This window comes from Mizuhopecten yessoensis, unplaced genomic scaffold, assembly GCF_002113885.1.
Source record: "Mizuhopecten yessoensis strain PY_sf001 unplaced genomic scaffold, ASM211388v2 scaffold2383, whole genome shotgun sequence".
Lineage (NCBI taxonomy): Eukaryota > Metazoa > Mollusca > Bivalvia > Pectinida > Pectinidae > Mizuhopecten > Mizuhopecten yessoensis.
The window spans coordinates 785,638-803,834 of NW_018404519.1; the positions used below are offsets into that span (position 1 = coordinate 785,638).

Here is an 18,197-nt window from a genome sequence, read left to right on the forward strand (position 1 = left end):
AAACAATAGCAAATGGATTCGGGACAAGTTATTTCAACATTATTTAGTGACGGCATGAACATGCATTATCTTAATAAATTGAAGAATATTTTATACAGACTATCGATATTTCAGTTTTGTATTCTAGCGAAGCTGAATGTATACAACAGTTATCAAAGAAAGATTAGATAATAGACAATTGCTTTAACTTTACATTTAAGCACGTCATCCGTAAATGAAAAGAAACAAAATCAGTAACAATATATCATTTATTTTCTATACTTAAAACAAAAGATACATCGGAATCCTTTTATCTATTTAAAGCACTACAAAGGTTATCATATCATTAAACTATGTGATAAACCAGATAGATACGATTTAACATTGATCAGCTTTTTATACTGTAAGCATTAATATTGTCTATTTTAACTGATAAATGTTACCTTTAGACCAAGTAGTTACCGATATGTTTTGTCGTAGAGGAAATATGATAAAACACGCCGTCATGATATGGTTTCTTACTGTGTGATGAAAGTATCCACTACGACTAAATTCATACACCTCCCTGGTCTCATGTCGTCGGTGAGCAACAATCTTTCCTAGATAGATTTTATAGGAGACATCATGATCAGTGTGTGCCGTATAAATGCTTACCCTTCCGGAAGACATTATTTTTCGTCAGCTGTAGTTCATGAAATAATTTTGTATTTTTTTTTTACATATTGAACCCGAGTTCAGATTTTGGCTTTGTGTGTTGAAAATGATATCTATTTATTCTATTCTATTATCAGCTGTTCAAAAAAAGAGCAAAGTGAAATGTGACACAGTAAAGAGCGCGCATTAAATGGTTGAATTTAGTTCACACTCTTCGCGACTCTTAAATGTATTTGCTTGTCATCAGCTGAAAAAATACACTGTGACTAAGTAGTATCACCGTAAGAGTGAAGACCTGTGTAGTATCGTGGTTACCAGACATGTAGCTTGCTAGTTAACGTCCAACTATTTGATTTTCTCAGTTTATTCGCGTTAACTAATCCCTCTTTTAGATTGCTCGTTAACTCGCTATTTTGCTCAGTTTACTCATTTAACTCACTCCACTCCCTTGCTCAGTTTGTTCGTTGAATTTACTCAGTTTGTCTACCCGCTTTAGTCAGCTTCCTCGTTTAAACTGTTGGATACCATTCGTTGACATTGCATTAGGGATCCCATTTGCAGATAAAATACTTACTGTAAGGATGAGAAAATTTTGAAATGGGGTTAGTTGAAGTTAAAATGCTGCATATTGCATAGGAAAGGTGTAACTAAGAAGTTCCAAAATGAGAAAAAATTCCAGTGTCAATAATTATCTTACTCGTTAGACAACATGAAAATTCTACAGCGGAAAGAAACATCATGAACCCCTACAAAAAGAAGAAACATTTCCCGGTCATGTTCAATGATGCTTTATATGATATCAAAGTCGATACTCATTAGTGTGCCTCATTAGTGTGCCTTGTGGTTTTGTTATCATTACCCCATGTCTCAATATGAAGAATTCAACATTACTTGGATTTGACCTAGATTTATATTGCGGGTGTCGTCGATGAAGCAGAGAACGCTTGCTCTTCTGAAACACCTGGTCTTATCCTCCATGTATTTTCCATTTGTGTCCATAAAAACCTTCCATTTGCACATGTTTTGCCATTGTTTTCTCGATTTTGAGTAATAGAATTAAGGGTTTGTTCAAACTTCGGTATTCTCTTGTTTCATTACTAAGATTAAGCGTTGACTGCAACACACATAACAGCCGACATCCTGGAAAGCGTGTATATCGCCAATGATTGGAGACACAGATTGAGCATATCTTTAAATGGTAAGGCACTGAATCTGAGAAGAAGTCAAGTCATGATAACAGTGACACGGCATTTAATACATATAGCTTAAATTTCCCTAAAGACCAGCTAAACGGAAAACTAGTCAGATGGAAATGGATGTGAACAATGGCATGCACTTATTCATCGACAATATAAGTAGGCTCAACCTTGAAAACCCGGTGTTCTCTCATCCTCGATACTCCATGGGTTATACTTACTTTCGTTCTCTGCACCCCTGGAATATGTCATAGCAAAATTAAAGGCACTCGGCAAGCTATTTGATTGGTCTCCGGTAAAAAAAACATACCGATCGCTAGGCTGATACCTGTCCTTTGAAGATTACAGAGGAGCAACACCCGACTTCAAAGCCAGTCAATTTTTACCGCCTTTACACGTTGATGTCCATCAAACGATCAAACTGGTCTTCTTGTCTCATAGACAATGTGGCGCACACTGAGCCTTCGATTGTGTTATAAATGACATATTCCAAATGAGCGTAACCCCTGGAATTTCGAAGATAGGATAGTCTTTTTTTCTTTATTTTAGGAAATATAAAATCAAAATGCTTTCTGTACACTAAATAATAGAGAGAACCACGCTCGTACGAACAAGCACGACATGAAAGGAAATTTTTAAAAAAGTGCATTTACAACACTGATTCGTGAAACCAGTAGAAGAGTGGATGGGTCCGATCCTGGACTTGAAGGTTTCCAGGGTGTTGGCATCCACGCTACTTGCTGGCAGTTTGATACATATCCGAATACCGGCTGGGAAGAAAGAATCCTGGTACGATCCCAATCTACAGTATGGCTGGAGGTATCGGGTGGTGTGTCCTCTAGTCCTTGTAACAGTTGAATGAAGTGGAGTTGTTGGTATTGCGATTAGATTGTTGATTACCCGGTTCATCATGGTAGCTCTAGCCTGGGCTCATCAGATTTGAAGGCTTTAGAGTTGGAGCTCCTTTAGCATGGTTGTACTGGTATGGGTGTAGTCGTCCATAATTAACCGGGCTGCTCTACGCTGCACTGCCTCCAGGGAGATGATTTGGGACTTGGTGGAAATGTCCCACACTGTGGTAGCGTACTCCAGTTGTGGGCGAACCAATGTCTTGTAGCAAGTAGCATTGATGTTCCTTGGGCATGAAGATGTGCTAGGTCTCAGGAAAGCAGTGGTGTTTGTCGCCTTCCTTGTCACACTGGGGACGTGACTGTTCCATGACAGTTTCTGATCGATGGTGACTCCCCGGTACTTTGCCTTGTCCGTCATGTGGAGATGTTGTCTATGAATGGTGTACTAAGAAGCAATAACATTGCGTTTGTTAGTGATTCGTATCACCTCACACTTATCAGGATTGAAACTCATTCCCCGGTCATTTTCCCACTGCTGCAACGAGTCAGTGTCTACCTGTAGGTGTTTTACATTCCTCTTTCCGTTGATAGTCAGATACAACAGGCAGTCATCTTCAACAAAAAGTAGTATCTAATATAGATGGTAACTTTATTAAATTGCTTGAAAAGATCCTTGCACCTGACTTGCCTCGCAAAAAAAAAAACAATTTTATTCGAGTTTTGAATTTTTCCGCGTTTTCTTTTTTAAAAACATAAGAAGAGTTCCGAATATGTATTTCCGGTTTTCGGAGATTGTTTTGATTTCTCAGTGAGATGCATTAGCGTGCGATATAATGGTTTCAAAGGTAGTCACAAATCCTGTGCATCTGTACCGGCATCTGATGAGATGTGTCAAGCAGTTACCAAAAGAATCACAGTCATATTACAAGCATCATATTCAACAGGTAACCGAGACGACACTGCGTTAGGCCTACCTCCAGGCTCCATAACATAACACGTGTATTCAGTATTAGTACAGTAGTGACACTGCCCGCACAGTCTGAAATAAGTGACTATCTCATTTTTATTTATTTTTGGTGGGGCTCCCCATATTTTTTTTAAAGGTAGTCACTTAATTTGGACTACTGCCCGAAGTGCACTGCTAAATGGTTGTTACAACTTGTGAATAGCTTATAAATGAAATAAATTAGCCACAATAAATTGATCCTGCTATCTTCAAATTTATTGAGTGGTGAAATTATTTCCAGTTGGAAATGTCATGGATTTATTGCAAGCACTTATCCTGTCCATCATTTAAGCAATGATGAAGTGCTTCATATTGAATTGGCATTCATATTGCTTATGAATGACAAATGAAAGTAGTTTAATACTTGTATATAACATTTATATAATACGTTATTTAACGGATTAAAACTCAGCATTTAGATCAAGAAAGTGTACACTACATATTGCATACCTCAAGATCAGGTTACTCTGAGTTTCCTCTGGCTCGGACACCAGACTTAAACATTTTGACAGGTAGATGTCTGGTGTGGGGCTTAAGACTTAAGAGCACACTACAAAATGAGAATGTGGAATTGAACGACAACAAATATCTGCTATGAAAAAACACATACCTCACATATATCGATGAATGAGTTATTTATTGATCCAAAACTGCCCTTATCACCAACAGTAGCTACATACATTCTGTCAGTAGAGTCCTCAGTTTTCAATTAACACTGTATTTTACTTCTGCCCATTTTTTCATGAAAGGGCTTGCATAAATAACTGGTTTTGTTGCAAAATAAGTCTGTGCATTATTTAAGCATTAAACAGCATTCTGTTCCGTGTTATGATCCATCCCGTTCCATGTTATAGGACCATAACACGGAATAGAATGCTGTTTAATGCTTATATTTACATATTTTTTTTTCATTTCTAAGTTCACAATGCACTTTTGAAATCAAATTTTGCAGTGTTTGTTCAAGAGTTAAAACAGTCCATGGAATTGCTCATGGAATGTTGTCTTGTGACTTATCCCATAAAAAACATAGTTTGTGGAAATAAACACAAAAATATTGATACAATTTCCATAATTTAATCAATTAATATATTGAATTCACATTTATAACAGTCTTACATAAAATGGTGAATATTATTGAATCATAGTGGGGTTTTGTTTGCTTATCTGCTTGCTAGTGCGGAGGGAAATAGTGATCCGGTAGTTACCTGGACCCATGTAGATATCACTACACTGGTGTTATGGTCTCGTAACACGCCAGTGTTGTGGTCTCATAACACGGAACTGGACTTGGTAGTGTTATATAGTGGGAATGCAGAGTAAATGTTAATATTGTTATATGAATCTGTATGATCCAACACATACATAAATCAAGCTCCTCTGCAGCTGCTTGTTATTTCAAAACTTCAGTCAAAATGTCTTACGAGGCCAGAACCTACATTGTAACAAGGAGATAGCTAGTTGTAGTTGTTAGCCTCTCAACCACTTTATGATCTTGTTCTCTGTATCACACAGGCATACAAGAGCCACTCGGACGAGACCGATCCAGAGAGGATCCAGCAGATTGTTGCCCGGGCTGTGGAAGATGCTGAATGGGTTATAAAAAAGGTAAGTTATCTAATCAAGTACTGGTAAAAAAGGTAACCAAGTACTGTTTAGTATACACCACTGTATGACAATAAATATATAACCTGTGTATCTCTCTCTACACAGTGTTTGATCAGAAATGTAAAATATGTGTACCATGCCAAGTAAAACAAATCTGACTACAAGGTGAGTTTTTTCATAAGTAATCATGACAACATACCAAAGCCTCCTCACCTACTGACAAAGGTGAATGATACAGGATATCGCAAAACATATCAAGTGTATGGTTACTTAAAGTTCAACCTAATTGTTTTCATCTGTTACAAATTAATTTTAATATAGCCTCCCATATTAAATCTTCTGGTGTTTAAAATTAATCATGCAGAATGTTATATGCAGACATGATATAAGAATCTTTTTGATTTGTTTTTTTAATGTAGATAAATATTGAAGGATAAAAAGAAACCATGAATTAGGAATATCTTTTATGATTAATTTTGTGTATCCTGTTGTCTTTTTCAGTACAAGAAAGATTGACAGCAAATGGAAACGATACCATTCTGCAGCAGACTCTTTCTCCCATACAAGGAAAAAAGCGTGTTTAGAACATTTTCCCTGTTGTGAAGTGTAATGACTGTCAAAGACATTTAATCTTTAGATTATTAGTGTGATGACAAATTTGCATACTTAATGACGGTGTGTCTCTCAGTTGTCTCCCTTGAATGTCGCATACATGTACATATATAGTTATAGAATGGATGCTACTGTAGTGAACATACATTTTTGTATAGAAATGATACATTTGAATGCAATGTTTTTCCCCATTTTATTAGGAATGTCTTTTGGATTTATCATCAAATGATATTGTTTTCGATTATATTTTGTAAATAAAAGGATTTGTATGAAAATATGTTTAAGTAATTTTGAATTGAAACCAAGGCTGTGTGGTCACTTAACAACCAACTCACAGGTGCTGGACACACTAATATGGAGTGGTGTTACGAAATGGGCTTAAGTTACTTAATGATAAAGAATTGAACCATCTTATAACATGTAAGACAGTGGGTAGAGAGCAGCACTTTAGTCAAAAGTACATTTGAGGTCAAATCTTAAGATTTGGGTAACACTACTGTGCATTGATTGATGGGGGACTGTGTAATTGAAGATATTGCTAAAGGGCTATCCATCTAGTGGATACAAGGTTAGTCATTGATGACATAAAGTGTGAACTCAAAGTGTGAACCCAAATCAGACATGAGTAACTGTCATTGCCATATGGTACATCTAGTATTGTTGTTTTGGAAGGGGAAAGTTAGATGAGAAGCTAGATTAAATTGCTGAAAGTGCCTCATTACTTATGAACAATAGGTGGTATCTACTCATGAATAGTTAATTTTGTATAGATTGTTTAAAGTACTTGGGGAGAATTCCATAGGGAGTTAGGCATTGAGAGACAGGATTTGAGGTTCGAGAATGCAAGCCTCTGGAGAGAGTTGTAACTCTATATAACATTTGTGTATGTAGATTTACTGTCAAGTTCCAGAACTGAGTTAAAAAGGACATTTGTTAAATTTAAGAGGGATCTTGCAGATAGTGCCTACTCCAGGATATGGGTATGGTCACCAATTGTTAAGGCCACAATGCTTAGCAGTAATAAAAAAACAAGTCCACATGTGTTATCAGCATGTTATGTAACAGTGGATACTGTCGGTATACTATCATATAGTATACACGGCATATTAGTGTGTCAAGCACTTGTGAATCAACCTGGTCCAGTATGTTACATTTCTGTTGTAACTGTTCCAGGAACTAATCTTCTTGTGTAGATAAACAGGCATTCACTGGCACCTGGATGGACATATTTAATGCAAAAAATGATTATATTCAACATGAATCATCCTTTTTACAAGTTCTAAGATTTCAATTTATAATCACTTGGAAGCTGGGTGAAGTTTTAGAAAGTTAATGGTTGTATTGTTTGAAAATGTTCAAAACCTGAACATCCATATGTATGTAAACAAACATTAGAACACTGACCTTGCTGATATGGGTGACATAGTGGCACACAACACTTGGTTCAGTGATGCTGATATGGGTAACATAGTGGCACACAACACTTGGTTCAGTGATGCTGATATGGGTTACATAAAGGCACACAACACTTGGTTCAGTGATGCTGATATGGGTTACATAGTGGCACACAACACTTGGTCCAGTGATGCTGATATGTGTTACATAGTAGCACACAACACTTGGTCCAGTGATGCTGATATGGGTTACATAGTGGCACACAACACTTGGTTCAGTGATGCTGATATAGGTGACATAGTGGCACACAACACTTGGTTCAGTGATGCTGCACGTGTCTTTGAGTTTACTCATATGGTACCATTCAGAAGTTCTTGAACCAGCATTAGTTTTACTCTAATGATATGGCACTGACCGTTAAATAGCCTTGCCATTGGTACATTTACACTGACTAGCCCTCCGAGCTACTTTGAACGCAATGCATTAGAAAAGATCCACATGGATTGTCTTCTGGTGCTGGTCTTGGGTCTGTAATCAGCAACATCCTTTTGGATTCCATTACAAACTTGAGTGGCGTGGCTGTAGACCTCAGGACTTCAATATCATGTCATTAAATGTTTTAGCTCAGCTGCCTCGTGGACAATTGAGCTTATGCAGAAGTTGAGAGTCGGTTGTCAACTTTTTCTTTCAATAGATTCTCAAGAACTAAGAGACCTAGGGTATTTATATTTGGCCAGCAGCATTCTTAGGAAAAGGGTCCAGGGTCAAGTATGTAACGATGTGTAGTTAGCCTAATGCATTGTTCACCTGGTATGAATCTCAATCTGTAACCTTAAAAGTGGACCAAGGTTAATTATTTTTTTAATTGGCCAGGTGAGGTAAAAACCTCTTAACTACTTCTCCAGTACAACCAAGAGACCTTGCATAATGATGTTCGGTCTGTAGCTTCCAGGGATGAAAGAATGACGAACTTTCAGGTCATAAGGGTGAAGTCATCCTCAATATCCAGGGGTTATGCTCACTTTCGCTCTCTATACACCTGGATTATGTCATAGCAAAATTGAAGGCACGCGGCCAGCTTTTTGATTGGTGTCTGGTAAAACAAACTCGACAATCACTAGGCCGTCGTTTGAAGATTACAAAGGATGATTCCCGACTTCAAAGCCTGTCAATTTTATCGTTAGGTGACCGTGAGATTCTTTTGATGTAGATCAAAGGACCAAATTAGTCTTTTCATCTCATCCACAAAGTGCTGCACAATAAGCCTTTGATTTTGCTATGACATATTCCAGGGGTGTAGAGAGAGCAGGTGAGAGTATATAACCCCTGTATATCGAGGATGGGGTTACTTATATTGAGAAGATGTTGTTTGAAAGACTTCTAAGTGACCTAAAGTCTTAGGTTTCACGACATTTTCCAAGGAGCATGCTATAGTGAAGGTCTATGATTTAAGACAAGAGGCCCAGAGGGCCTGTATCGCTCACCTGGATACCTATGCAATCATGGCAAACTATTCTCCAAATTAGATCAAGGGAATATGCCAGACCCCAAGGCCAATCCTTGTAGCATAGCTATATTAGATTTTTCATGCCCAGCAATTTTATGTATGGTTATGGGGTGGGGATCTCAACTGTTTCGAAGCTTTGACTCAGAAACTAGGTCCCTATAGTTGTGGCCAGACCCCAGGATCGATTCTAATATTGTGACTGCATTTGTCTCTTTTTTTCAAGCATTTGTATATATAGTTTTGGGGTGGGGATCTCAACCGTTTCAAAGTTATGACCCAGGGGCCAAGTCTGCAAGGGTGGGGCAGACCCTGGGATCAATTCTAATGTCATGACTGCATTCGTCTCTTTATGCCCAACAATTGTATATATAGTTTTGGGGTGGGGATATTAACCATTTCAAAGTTATGACCCAGGGGTTAAGTCTCCAAGGGTGGGGCAGTCCCCAAGGCCAACCTGGAAGCATATGTGCAATCATCTCTTTATACTCAGCAATTGTATATATACGGTTATAGGGTGGGGCTCTCAACTGTTTCCAAGCTGTGACTAAGAAACTAGGTCCCTAGGGGTTCGGTCAGACCCCAGGGTCTATTCTGATATCATGATTGCATTCGTCTCTTTATGCCCAGCATTTGTATATATAGTTTTGGGGTGGGGATCTCAACCGTTTTAAAGTTATGGCCCAGGGACTATGTCTCCAAGGGTGGGGCCAGACCCTAGGGACATCCTGGAAGCAAATGTGCATTCTTCTCTTTATACTCAGCAATTGTATATATGGTTATATGGTGGGGATCTCAACCATTTCCAAGTAATACATTTTATTGGCCCCACCCCTTAGCCCGGGGGGTCAGCCCCACCATTTGTACAATTTTGAATCCCTGCCTCCCATGAATACTTCCGACCAAATATGATCAATATCCATGGCATAGTTCTGCAGAAGAAGTCATTTATAGCAATATAACCAAATTGCCCCCTTTTGGCCCCGCCCCTCAGCCCCCTGGGGGGTCAGCCCAACCGTTTGTACAATTTTGAATCTCCACCACCTAGAGATGCTTCCAGTCAAATAAGGTTGATATCCATCACTTAGTTCCAGAGAAGAAGTCACTTAAAGCAGTATAGCCAAATACCCTTTTTGGCCCTGCCCCTCAGCCCCCTGGGGGGTCAGCCACACCATTTGTACAATTTTAAATCCCTGCCTCCCAGGAATGCTTTTGATCAAATATGATTGATATCCAGTGCACAGTTCTACAGAAGAAGTCGTTTGTAGCAATATAGCCAAATTGCCCCCTTTTGGCCCCGCCCCTTAGCCCCCTGGGGAGTCAGCCCCACCATTTGTACAATTTTTAATCACCATCACCTAGGGATGCTTCCAGTCAAATATGGTTGATATCCACTTCTTAGTTTCAGAGAAGAAGTCGCTTAAAGCAATATGGGCAAATTGACCCCTTTTGGCCCCGCCCCTCAGCCCCCTGGGGGGTCAGCCCCATTATTTGTACAATTTTGAATCCCCACCACCTAGGGATGCTTCCAGTCAAATTTAGTTTAATTCCAACAAGTGGTTAAGAAGAAGTCGTTTAAAGAAATTGTTTACGTACGTACGGATGGACGCCACGGTATGGCATAAGCTCACCTTGGTCCTTTGGACCAGGTGAGCTAATAAAAGGGGTCAAATCTTCAGAATAACCAAGCTATTTATAGTTTAGGGTTAGATTAGTCTAGTAGTATGCTGTGGTAAAGTAATACTAAATTAGGTCAAATGATTATGGACAGTACACTTCCAAGGTAATTGGGGTCAAGTATGTTCTAGTCTTATAACAGATAACCATAAGGGCCAAGATAGTGATATTTGGCATGTAGCATTATGGAATGAATGGTGCTATCAAGTTTGTTCAAATGAACAACCTTGACCCACATTTTCTTTTTGATTTCAGTCACTATCAAGTTGCAAAAATTCAAATTTTGAAGAACTGGTTTTAGATGACGAAGAGTCATGGGGCTATGTTTAGTCTATAGCATGCTTGGTATAGTTTTTCAAATGGTAGACCTTGACCTACTTTTAAGGCCACAGAGGTCAATTTCAGAAACAGCCTATGGTATGATAGGTATTTGACAAGGTGCTCACTGGTGTGTAGGGCTTTGTTTTCCAAAAGAATGAACAACCTTTAAAGATGCAAGTAAGTAAAATCTACAAACCTAGAGTTTAACAATGTGAAGAATAATGACATTCAGCCCATTTATATTAATTTAACCATAGAAGGTCAGCAAAACAGCTCTCAACATATTTTACCCAAGTGATCTTGAAAGTAGGTCATTTATTTGAGAAAAAAATCACCAAAGCAGCTAATATCGAAATATAATCCCCATTTGTATATCAGGAGAATCCATTCAGAGAAAAAACTAGAAAATGTCTGTAAGACATAAATGCCCCCGCTGCCATGTATATTAGTTTCAGTGTTCTACAAAAAGTTACAACCACTTTGATCTTGATACCCTGAAACATGCACACACTCAAGGTACTACACTTAAAGTTGATTTTAATATTCATATGTTTCATTCTGTATGTTACTACCATCTCCAGTATACCCATACTTGACCTTTGTATAAAGTTTGACCAAAATCTGTCAAAGAATGAAGTTGCTCATAAGTGTTTACATTGAATTGGGACGGTACGGGACGGGACGGACATGGGTAACACTATATGCCCCCCATTTTATGGCGGGGCATAATAACAGGCCAACACTAAAGCCACTTAGTGCCATTCCAGCTAATATTATTTACAGTATTAATTACACATGGTGACTTGTATGTAAATTTCTTATTGCATACACTTTGGGTGGAAATAACAAGAGGCCCAGAGGGCCTGTATCGCTCACCTGTTTCTTTTGTTAAATGCAACTGACATATAGGTAACTTAAGACCAAATTTGGTAACTAGAACACAAGACATTTTAACAACTCTTAAACGGTTCTTAAGATATTGTTTGAAACTGAAAATTTTGATTTTAAAGCTTTTAACCCATATTGACCTTTGAATCCCGATTTGCACTTAAAGTTGACCTTTGACCTCATTACTGTAATGAAGATAACAATTCACACAGCTGGTATACATAACATACCTAAGTATCATGACTAGTCCAAATGGTTCTTGGGATATTGTTGTTTGAAGTTTTTAACATATTTGACCCCTGACCTTGAAAGTAGGTCAAGGTAATTTTAATGAGGAAACTTTAAAGCACTCCATCCCAGGTACCTACTGGCTAAATATCATGACCCTAGGCCTAATGGAACTTGAGAAGGAAATTGTTAAAGCTTTTAACTAAAGTTGACATTTGACCCACGACTAGCATTTAAAGTTGACCTTTGACCTCATAACTGTAATTGAGAAAAGTATTCGAACTGCTGGTCTACATAACATACCCAAGTATCACGACTCTAGTTCAAATGGTTCATAGGATATTGTTGTTTGATTTTTTTTTACATATTTGACCCCTGTGACTTTCAAAGCAGGTCTAGGTCCTACAGTTCTTCAGAAGAAGTCGTTCAAAAGAAAAAGATAACGGACGGACACCGGACGCCGCAGTCGGCATCAACTCACATGGCCCTTCGGGCCAGGTGAGCTAAAAACATTTAGTTAGAATCATGGAGCAGGACGACTATTCTACCGAGAAGCTACATTATTAAATTGACACTGCATTACCAAGGAGCGTTTTACACCATTTACTGCAGATTAGCAGTTCTTCTCTGAATATTTTAACTGTTGAAGGTTATATTTATCACCATTTTTCTATAAGTTATCGACATATTTTTCTCTCATTTCATTATTTTCTCCTTGGCCATTTGTTGTGCAAGTTGAATTTTGAAGAACAAGATGTAATCATTTTGATTTTAGCTTAAGGTTATCACTATTTTTCAGTCTTCAAGAGATGGTTCTCAATATAAGACAGATCCAAAAAACAAGATTGTCGTCTTGAACTTTGACAATTACTAGACCCATCACAAGAACAAGACGGCTGCAGGCCTTGGTTGCTGAAAGGTTGGTTAACTTAACTAGTGACAAGTGACAAATTTAAGTTTGCCTTTAAAAAACAGGAATTTTCAAACCAAAATAAATTCTCAAAACACATCAATCTGATCGGTCTTAATACAAAATATAACAGTGAAATGATGTCGGATGTTCTGTTCTTGATTTTGTGTTCAAATTTAAAACAAAATCCCTAACCACTGGTCAACTTTAACAAACCTTCGAGCAACAGGGCCAGATGGTCCTCTTAGACACGACAGTTCAAGATTGTTTGTCAGAAAGTAGCTGCACTGAAGGGATCTTTTGAAGTTTCTATCTAGTTTCCTAGAATTTCTTAGTTGTGCATAATTAATTTTTCAGCTTCAAACGAAAAGCTGATCGTCACAAGGCAGGCATCTCAAATATGACCATTCAAGTTTTCTGATGCAATTTTTCAGAAACAAGTCCAAATTTTGCTGAAATTTCAAAAGTTGTTTCTTCCCGTTCCCTACTTTTGTATATTTTGAGGTTGCACAACACTATTCTATAATCAATAGATGAAATGACAATAAATGTATTATCACTTTTTATCAAAAGTTACCACAGTGCACATGAAGGACTGGTGACAATGACATGGAATCTAGTTGGTGCAAAAATGTGTTTTTTTCTGTGTGCAGTAATTCTAGTAGATGCAAACAAAACACAGAATACTGATGTTCTTTAGGTGAGTTTATTTATCTTACAATAAAATAACAAATGTACACATCCACCCAGATTAGATGATTCCGATCTGAAAACAGAAAAACAGAATCAATTAAAATCAAAGCCGCCACAACAGATAGGTAAAGTTAGTAAGACATGTTAAAGCCTACATACACAATCAATCTACCTTTATACACTAACAAAGAGGCAAAACTGTTTATGAGAAGCAAATGTGACACTCCAATGGCGAGTTAAAAGTTGTGAACCAGTATACCCTACCTAACAACTCGTATAAGTTTGATAGGTTTTTCTTGCATGCAAGATCCATCACTTATTACTGTCATCACCTTCAATATTACTTTTATCGATACCTTTAAGCATGGAGGGTCCCTATGGGAGTTAGCGATTTTATAAAAAAAAATCAACAATGCTTTAATAACTGGACATAACTAACATATACAAAGTAGCAAAACAAACTAAAAGACTATGGAATCAGAATTATATCAAAGTACAAAATGGTATCAAATTTACATTAAAAAATAAATGTAAAAGGTTGTCGCACAAGTTCTTACTAGTATCAAAATATAGTGAGTATCACAGAAGTAGTAAAATAATATCTCCATTCAGTGATTAGTGATGATGTCATTACACTATTTATGCACATTTAATATTGCAACCTTCAATGTCAGAAGGAAAAGTTTAAATATATCCACAAGTCCTGAGACACAAACAACATTTGTCATCATGCTTTACGGGCAGAATATACCACCTACTTTGTTAGCAACATCAAGAGCATCATAGTCGGGGGCTAGTCGTACATAAGCCTTCTTCTCACCATCAGGCCTACAAAAGAAACATTTCAATATAGCAACCACCATAATTTATTAATTAAACCATCACATATTGAAAGACACAGAAAATCACATGATCCTGCAGGTGGGTGCTTTTTAATTATTTGTTTCAGAATACATGTTTAAGCATCAAAACAAATGTGTAAAGATTAACACAAAGATTAGTGTTATGTACAATTCATTCTTCTTCGTCACTCCAATAATTTTTCTACAATGGCTATGCATGCTATTTTCCCTGTTATACCTGGCTATTAAATGACAAATAAATTTCTTGTAATGTTATAATTTTTTTGACAATGATTAAAGACTTAAAAACTTTTAAGATGATGATTAAGACAAAATTTTCCATGATTAGTCTTCAACTAAAGCAAAATCTTTTAGATTATTCAACACTCGTTGGTACACTTGACTGTTTAATATATTCCTTCCTGTATCTGTGAAATAGCTCAGTCATCAATACTACAAATTCATATTATGTTTAGGCCAACTGAAAATGTTACTTTTTCCCCTACTTACCTGGAATAAATCATTCCTATCCAAATCATTTTTGAGGCATAATTATGAAACTTATTTTGACCAAATCTAGTTTGTAGAATCCACTTATTCAAAATCCTTTAAGTGTATTCTCAAGAATTTTTATAATTTTGATGAATGGGATCAACATATCCACTCAATCAATCATTCATGTTGTTCATGATTGATGCTGATTTTTCAAAAAATAAAATGTGTTGTCTACCTAACAACACTTATAATCCTACATGGTTCATACAAACTTTTTCAAATAAAATTCAAGGACTTTTCAAGGCAATTTTAAAAAGAAATATTAGGTCTTTGTACATACAAAATTTGAATCTACAGTCTATGACTTCAGACACATACAACATAACCAATAAATAAATTCAGAAGTTTTAATAATGCTTTGTTTTGCGTTCTCTAGATCAACAGTCCTTTAGAGCATTTACTTTCTCTTCTTTTGCACTGTTTAACTTATTCTTTTGCACTCTTGCGAAGAGAATTAACATCGGACAAGTGGGTAAGATTACCCTGTCTCCGCCCTAAGGGCAAACGCATCTGCTGATTTTTACAGCGGTTCTTGGTCCTGTCATAGTTTTTTTCTCAAGATTGTTAATATTCTCCTCCAATTCAGCCCCATTCAGTTTTCTCAACTTTCATGCTAAGTAATATTGTTTTTTTTAAATATGACGCCCTGAGCGTGTCGATGTTTCACACCTTTTGCGTGACTTTTCAATGCCGAATCTCCCAGTCCCATTCTTCCGAGATCAATATTTTTTGAACAACGAACATTGAGCTTTAAAGTCACATTAAACTTCCCTGGCCCAGTTAAGTCCCCTCCCACTTCCTGTTTATGATCATGACTCGCCCACGTGGAATCAACAGACGGATGTATATACACTGCGCAGATTGAATTATCTCCCTTCACTCACGCAGTGGTGACGACTAAAGCCTGGATCGGAACCCAATTTTGTTTAACCCAATGACGCCAATAATCAAAATGAAAGCATTAAGTTTGCGATTTTTTCTCTCTTCTATTTCAGACACAATAAACATTCGAAATTGTTAAATTTGTAATAATCAAGGTCTTTTCAAGACCCTTTGGCTAAATTCAAAGAGTTTCAAGGCCAAAAACCGTTTTCAAAGAGTTTGAAGACCCCGCTCTAAATTCAAGTACTTTTCAAGCCATGTCCTACAGAAGTAGAAAACAAAATTTTAGTTGGCCTTTTGCAATGTAGAAAAGGTAATATACTCCAGATATAAGTATGATTGATTTTACCTGACCAAAGTGTTGACTTTAGCAACATCAATGTCGTAAAGTTTCTTCACAGCCAGTTTGACCTGGGGTTTGTTGGCCCTTTTGTCCACAACAAAGACCAAGGTGTTGTTATCCTCAATCTTTTTCATGGCCGACTCGGTTGTTAATGGGTATTTGACAATTCTGTATTTGTCTAACCTGAAAAATCAAAAGCAATGGAACTCAGAAATTATTTCACAGTGCATTTAAAAAGTGAATTTCAATCATAATATTTGCTTTATTGCATTATGCTCAATTTCAACTACACTGGAAGAAAATCATTATTACATACATGCATGCATACACACCATAGTGATACATCACAATTAAATGACCTTAGCTGTTGATAGGATGTTAAACCCTATAGAACCAGACTAAACCATAATTCATTATTTTTATTTTTCAATTTGCATCAATTTCCATATCCTTAAAAAAAAGAGTGAAAAAAATCTTACGTCGCTGTCTTGGGCACACTTTTCCTAGGATATTTGGGCTCCCTTGGTAGTTTGAGGGTCTTGGGTCGCCTGAAATGTACTGATGTGCGGACCTTACGATTACGCTTGTCATGTACGCCTCTTAGCTGCGATTTCTTGGCCTTCTGTGCCTTTTGCTTAGCCTTGCCCGAAGCTGTGTTGGACTCCTTTGCTTTGGCAGCATCTTTCTTGCTGCCCTCTGAAAAAAGAGCAAAACATTTCAGATGTTTTTAAAGACATGGTCTGAACTGTGATAGAGCTATGCACACCTCCTTTTTTAAACATGCTCTTTTTCAACTCTTGTTGAGCAAGACTATTTTTAACTGATATCACAGGGACAGGAGAATAAGATATCATATGGAACAATTGGTGTACTGTGAGAAGCCTATTTCAACACCAAAACGAAAAATCCTATCCACATCAGTCCAATTTTTCACATTCAAAGGAAAATATTGACATCCAAAAATGTAACCCTCATATCTCTGACAAATGTTTCCTGCTTGAAATAATATTAACAGCTTAAAGCCAGCAATAATTAACTCTTACTATTTACAGCTTGATAATAAATGGGCACAAAGGGTTGAAAATTCAACAGTTTGTCGTATCGATACATTCTTGTTGATTCCAGTATAACACACGTAGAATCCATGTCGTGTCAACAAGTTTTGTATAAAATTTCAAATTATGGCTTTAATAAAAACTGAATCTTCAAGGTAATTAATGGGCCGGGTAGTGTAAAGTAGCATGTCCAGTACACTGTGCCGATTGAGCTATACAGCTGTAACCAAAGACCTATAAATGCTCTATTGACCTATCTGAAATAGGTCTTTTGAACTATTTTCATGTGATTTTCTTTTTAAGGAAAACGAATTAATTTCGCGTTTTAAAAAAAAATGTCATTAGGTTTATAAGTATAGAAGTATTCTTATTAAAAAATAATGATGTAAAAAATTTTTTTTTACATTTATGAAAAGTGAAGACATCTAAATGTATGCTTTTTGTAGTCTACATTACCATAAACCTTATTGTTTCATGCGACTTTGCTTTAATTCAATGAAAATTGAAATCTGCGAAAATATAGCTCAATACACTACAGCTATAATTTATAGATGAATATAGCTCAATCGGCAGTGTCCTGGGCCCGAAATATAGCACGTGAAATACACAGACGTTACAAGAATACTATCATGTACAATCTATGTCAAAACAGTCTATCGCACAGGCAAATTAATGTATACAATAATTATCGAGTCTACCAGAACTTATATAGCATAAATACATATTTTCTAACATAACAGTGCATTCAGAAATGTATACATATCAAAAAAAGTAAGCTTTTAACTGAGCCAAAGCATTTATTTGATATTTTTATGTCGCATACTTTCTACTGTTGCCTTCTTTTTGGGAGCCATGTTGAAAAAGGACGGATTTGGGGTTTCCACGTGGTTTGTAAAGTCGTATTTTGCCTTGTACGCATGTGCAAATATTTAACTTCCGCTGCCCTTAAAATTTACAGGATCCACCAAACGCTTTTTTAAATGAGCGTGGTTTCATAATTA

The 18,197-nt window shown here is 36.9% G+C and overlaps 1 protein-coding gene across 1 annotated transcript; it reads right to left on the reverse strand.

Moving 5' to 3' along the window:
- Positions 1 to 13,516: 13,516 nt before the first annotated feature.
- LOC110445845 (60S ribosomal protein L23a-like) lies at positions 13,517 to 18,126 on the reverse strand. The gene is made up of 5 exons (XM_021490661.1): positions 18,020 to 18,126; positions 16,621 to 16,837; positions 16,148 to 16,324; positions 14,278 to 14,347; positions 13,517 to 13,592 (listed from the first exon to the last, which is right to left on the reverse strand). The coding sequence occupies exons 1-5, from the start codon at positions 18,048 to 18,050 to the stop codon at positions 13,578 to 13,580; spliced, it is 510 nt and encodes a 169-aa protein (XP_021346336.1). The 5' UTR covers positions 18,051 to 18,126; the 3' UTR covers positions 13,517 to 13,577.
- Between the last annotated feature and the right edge of the window lie 71 nt (positions 18,127 to 18,197).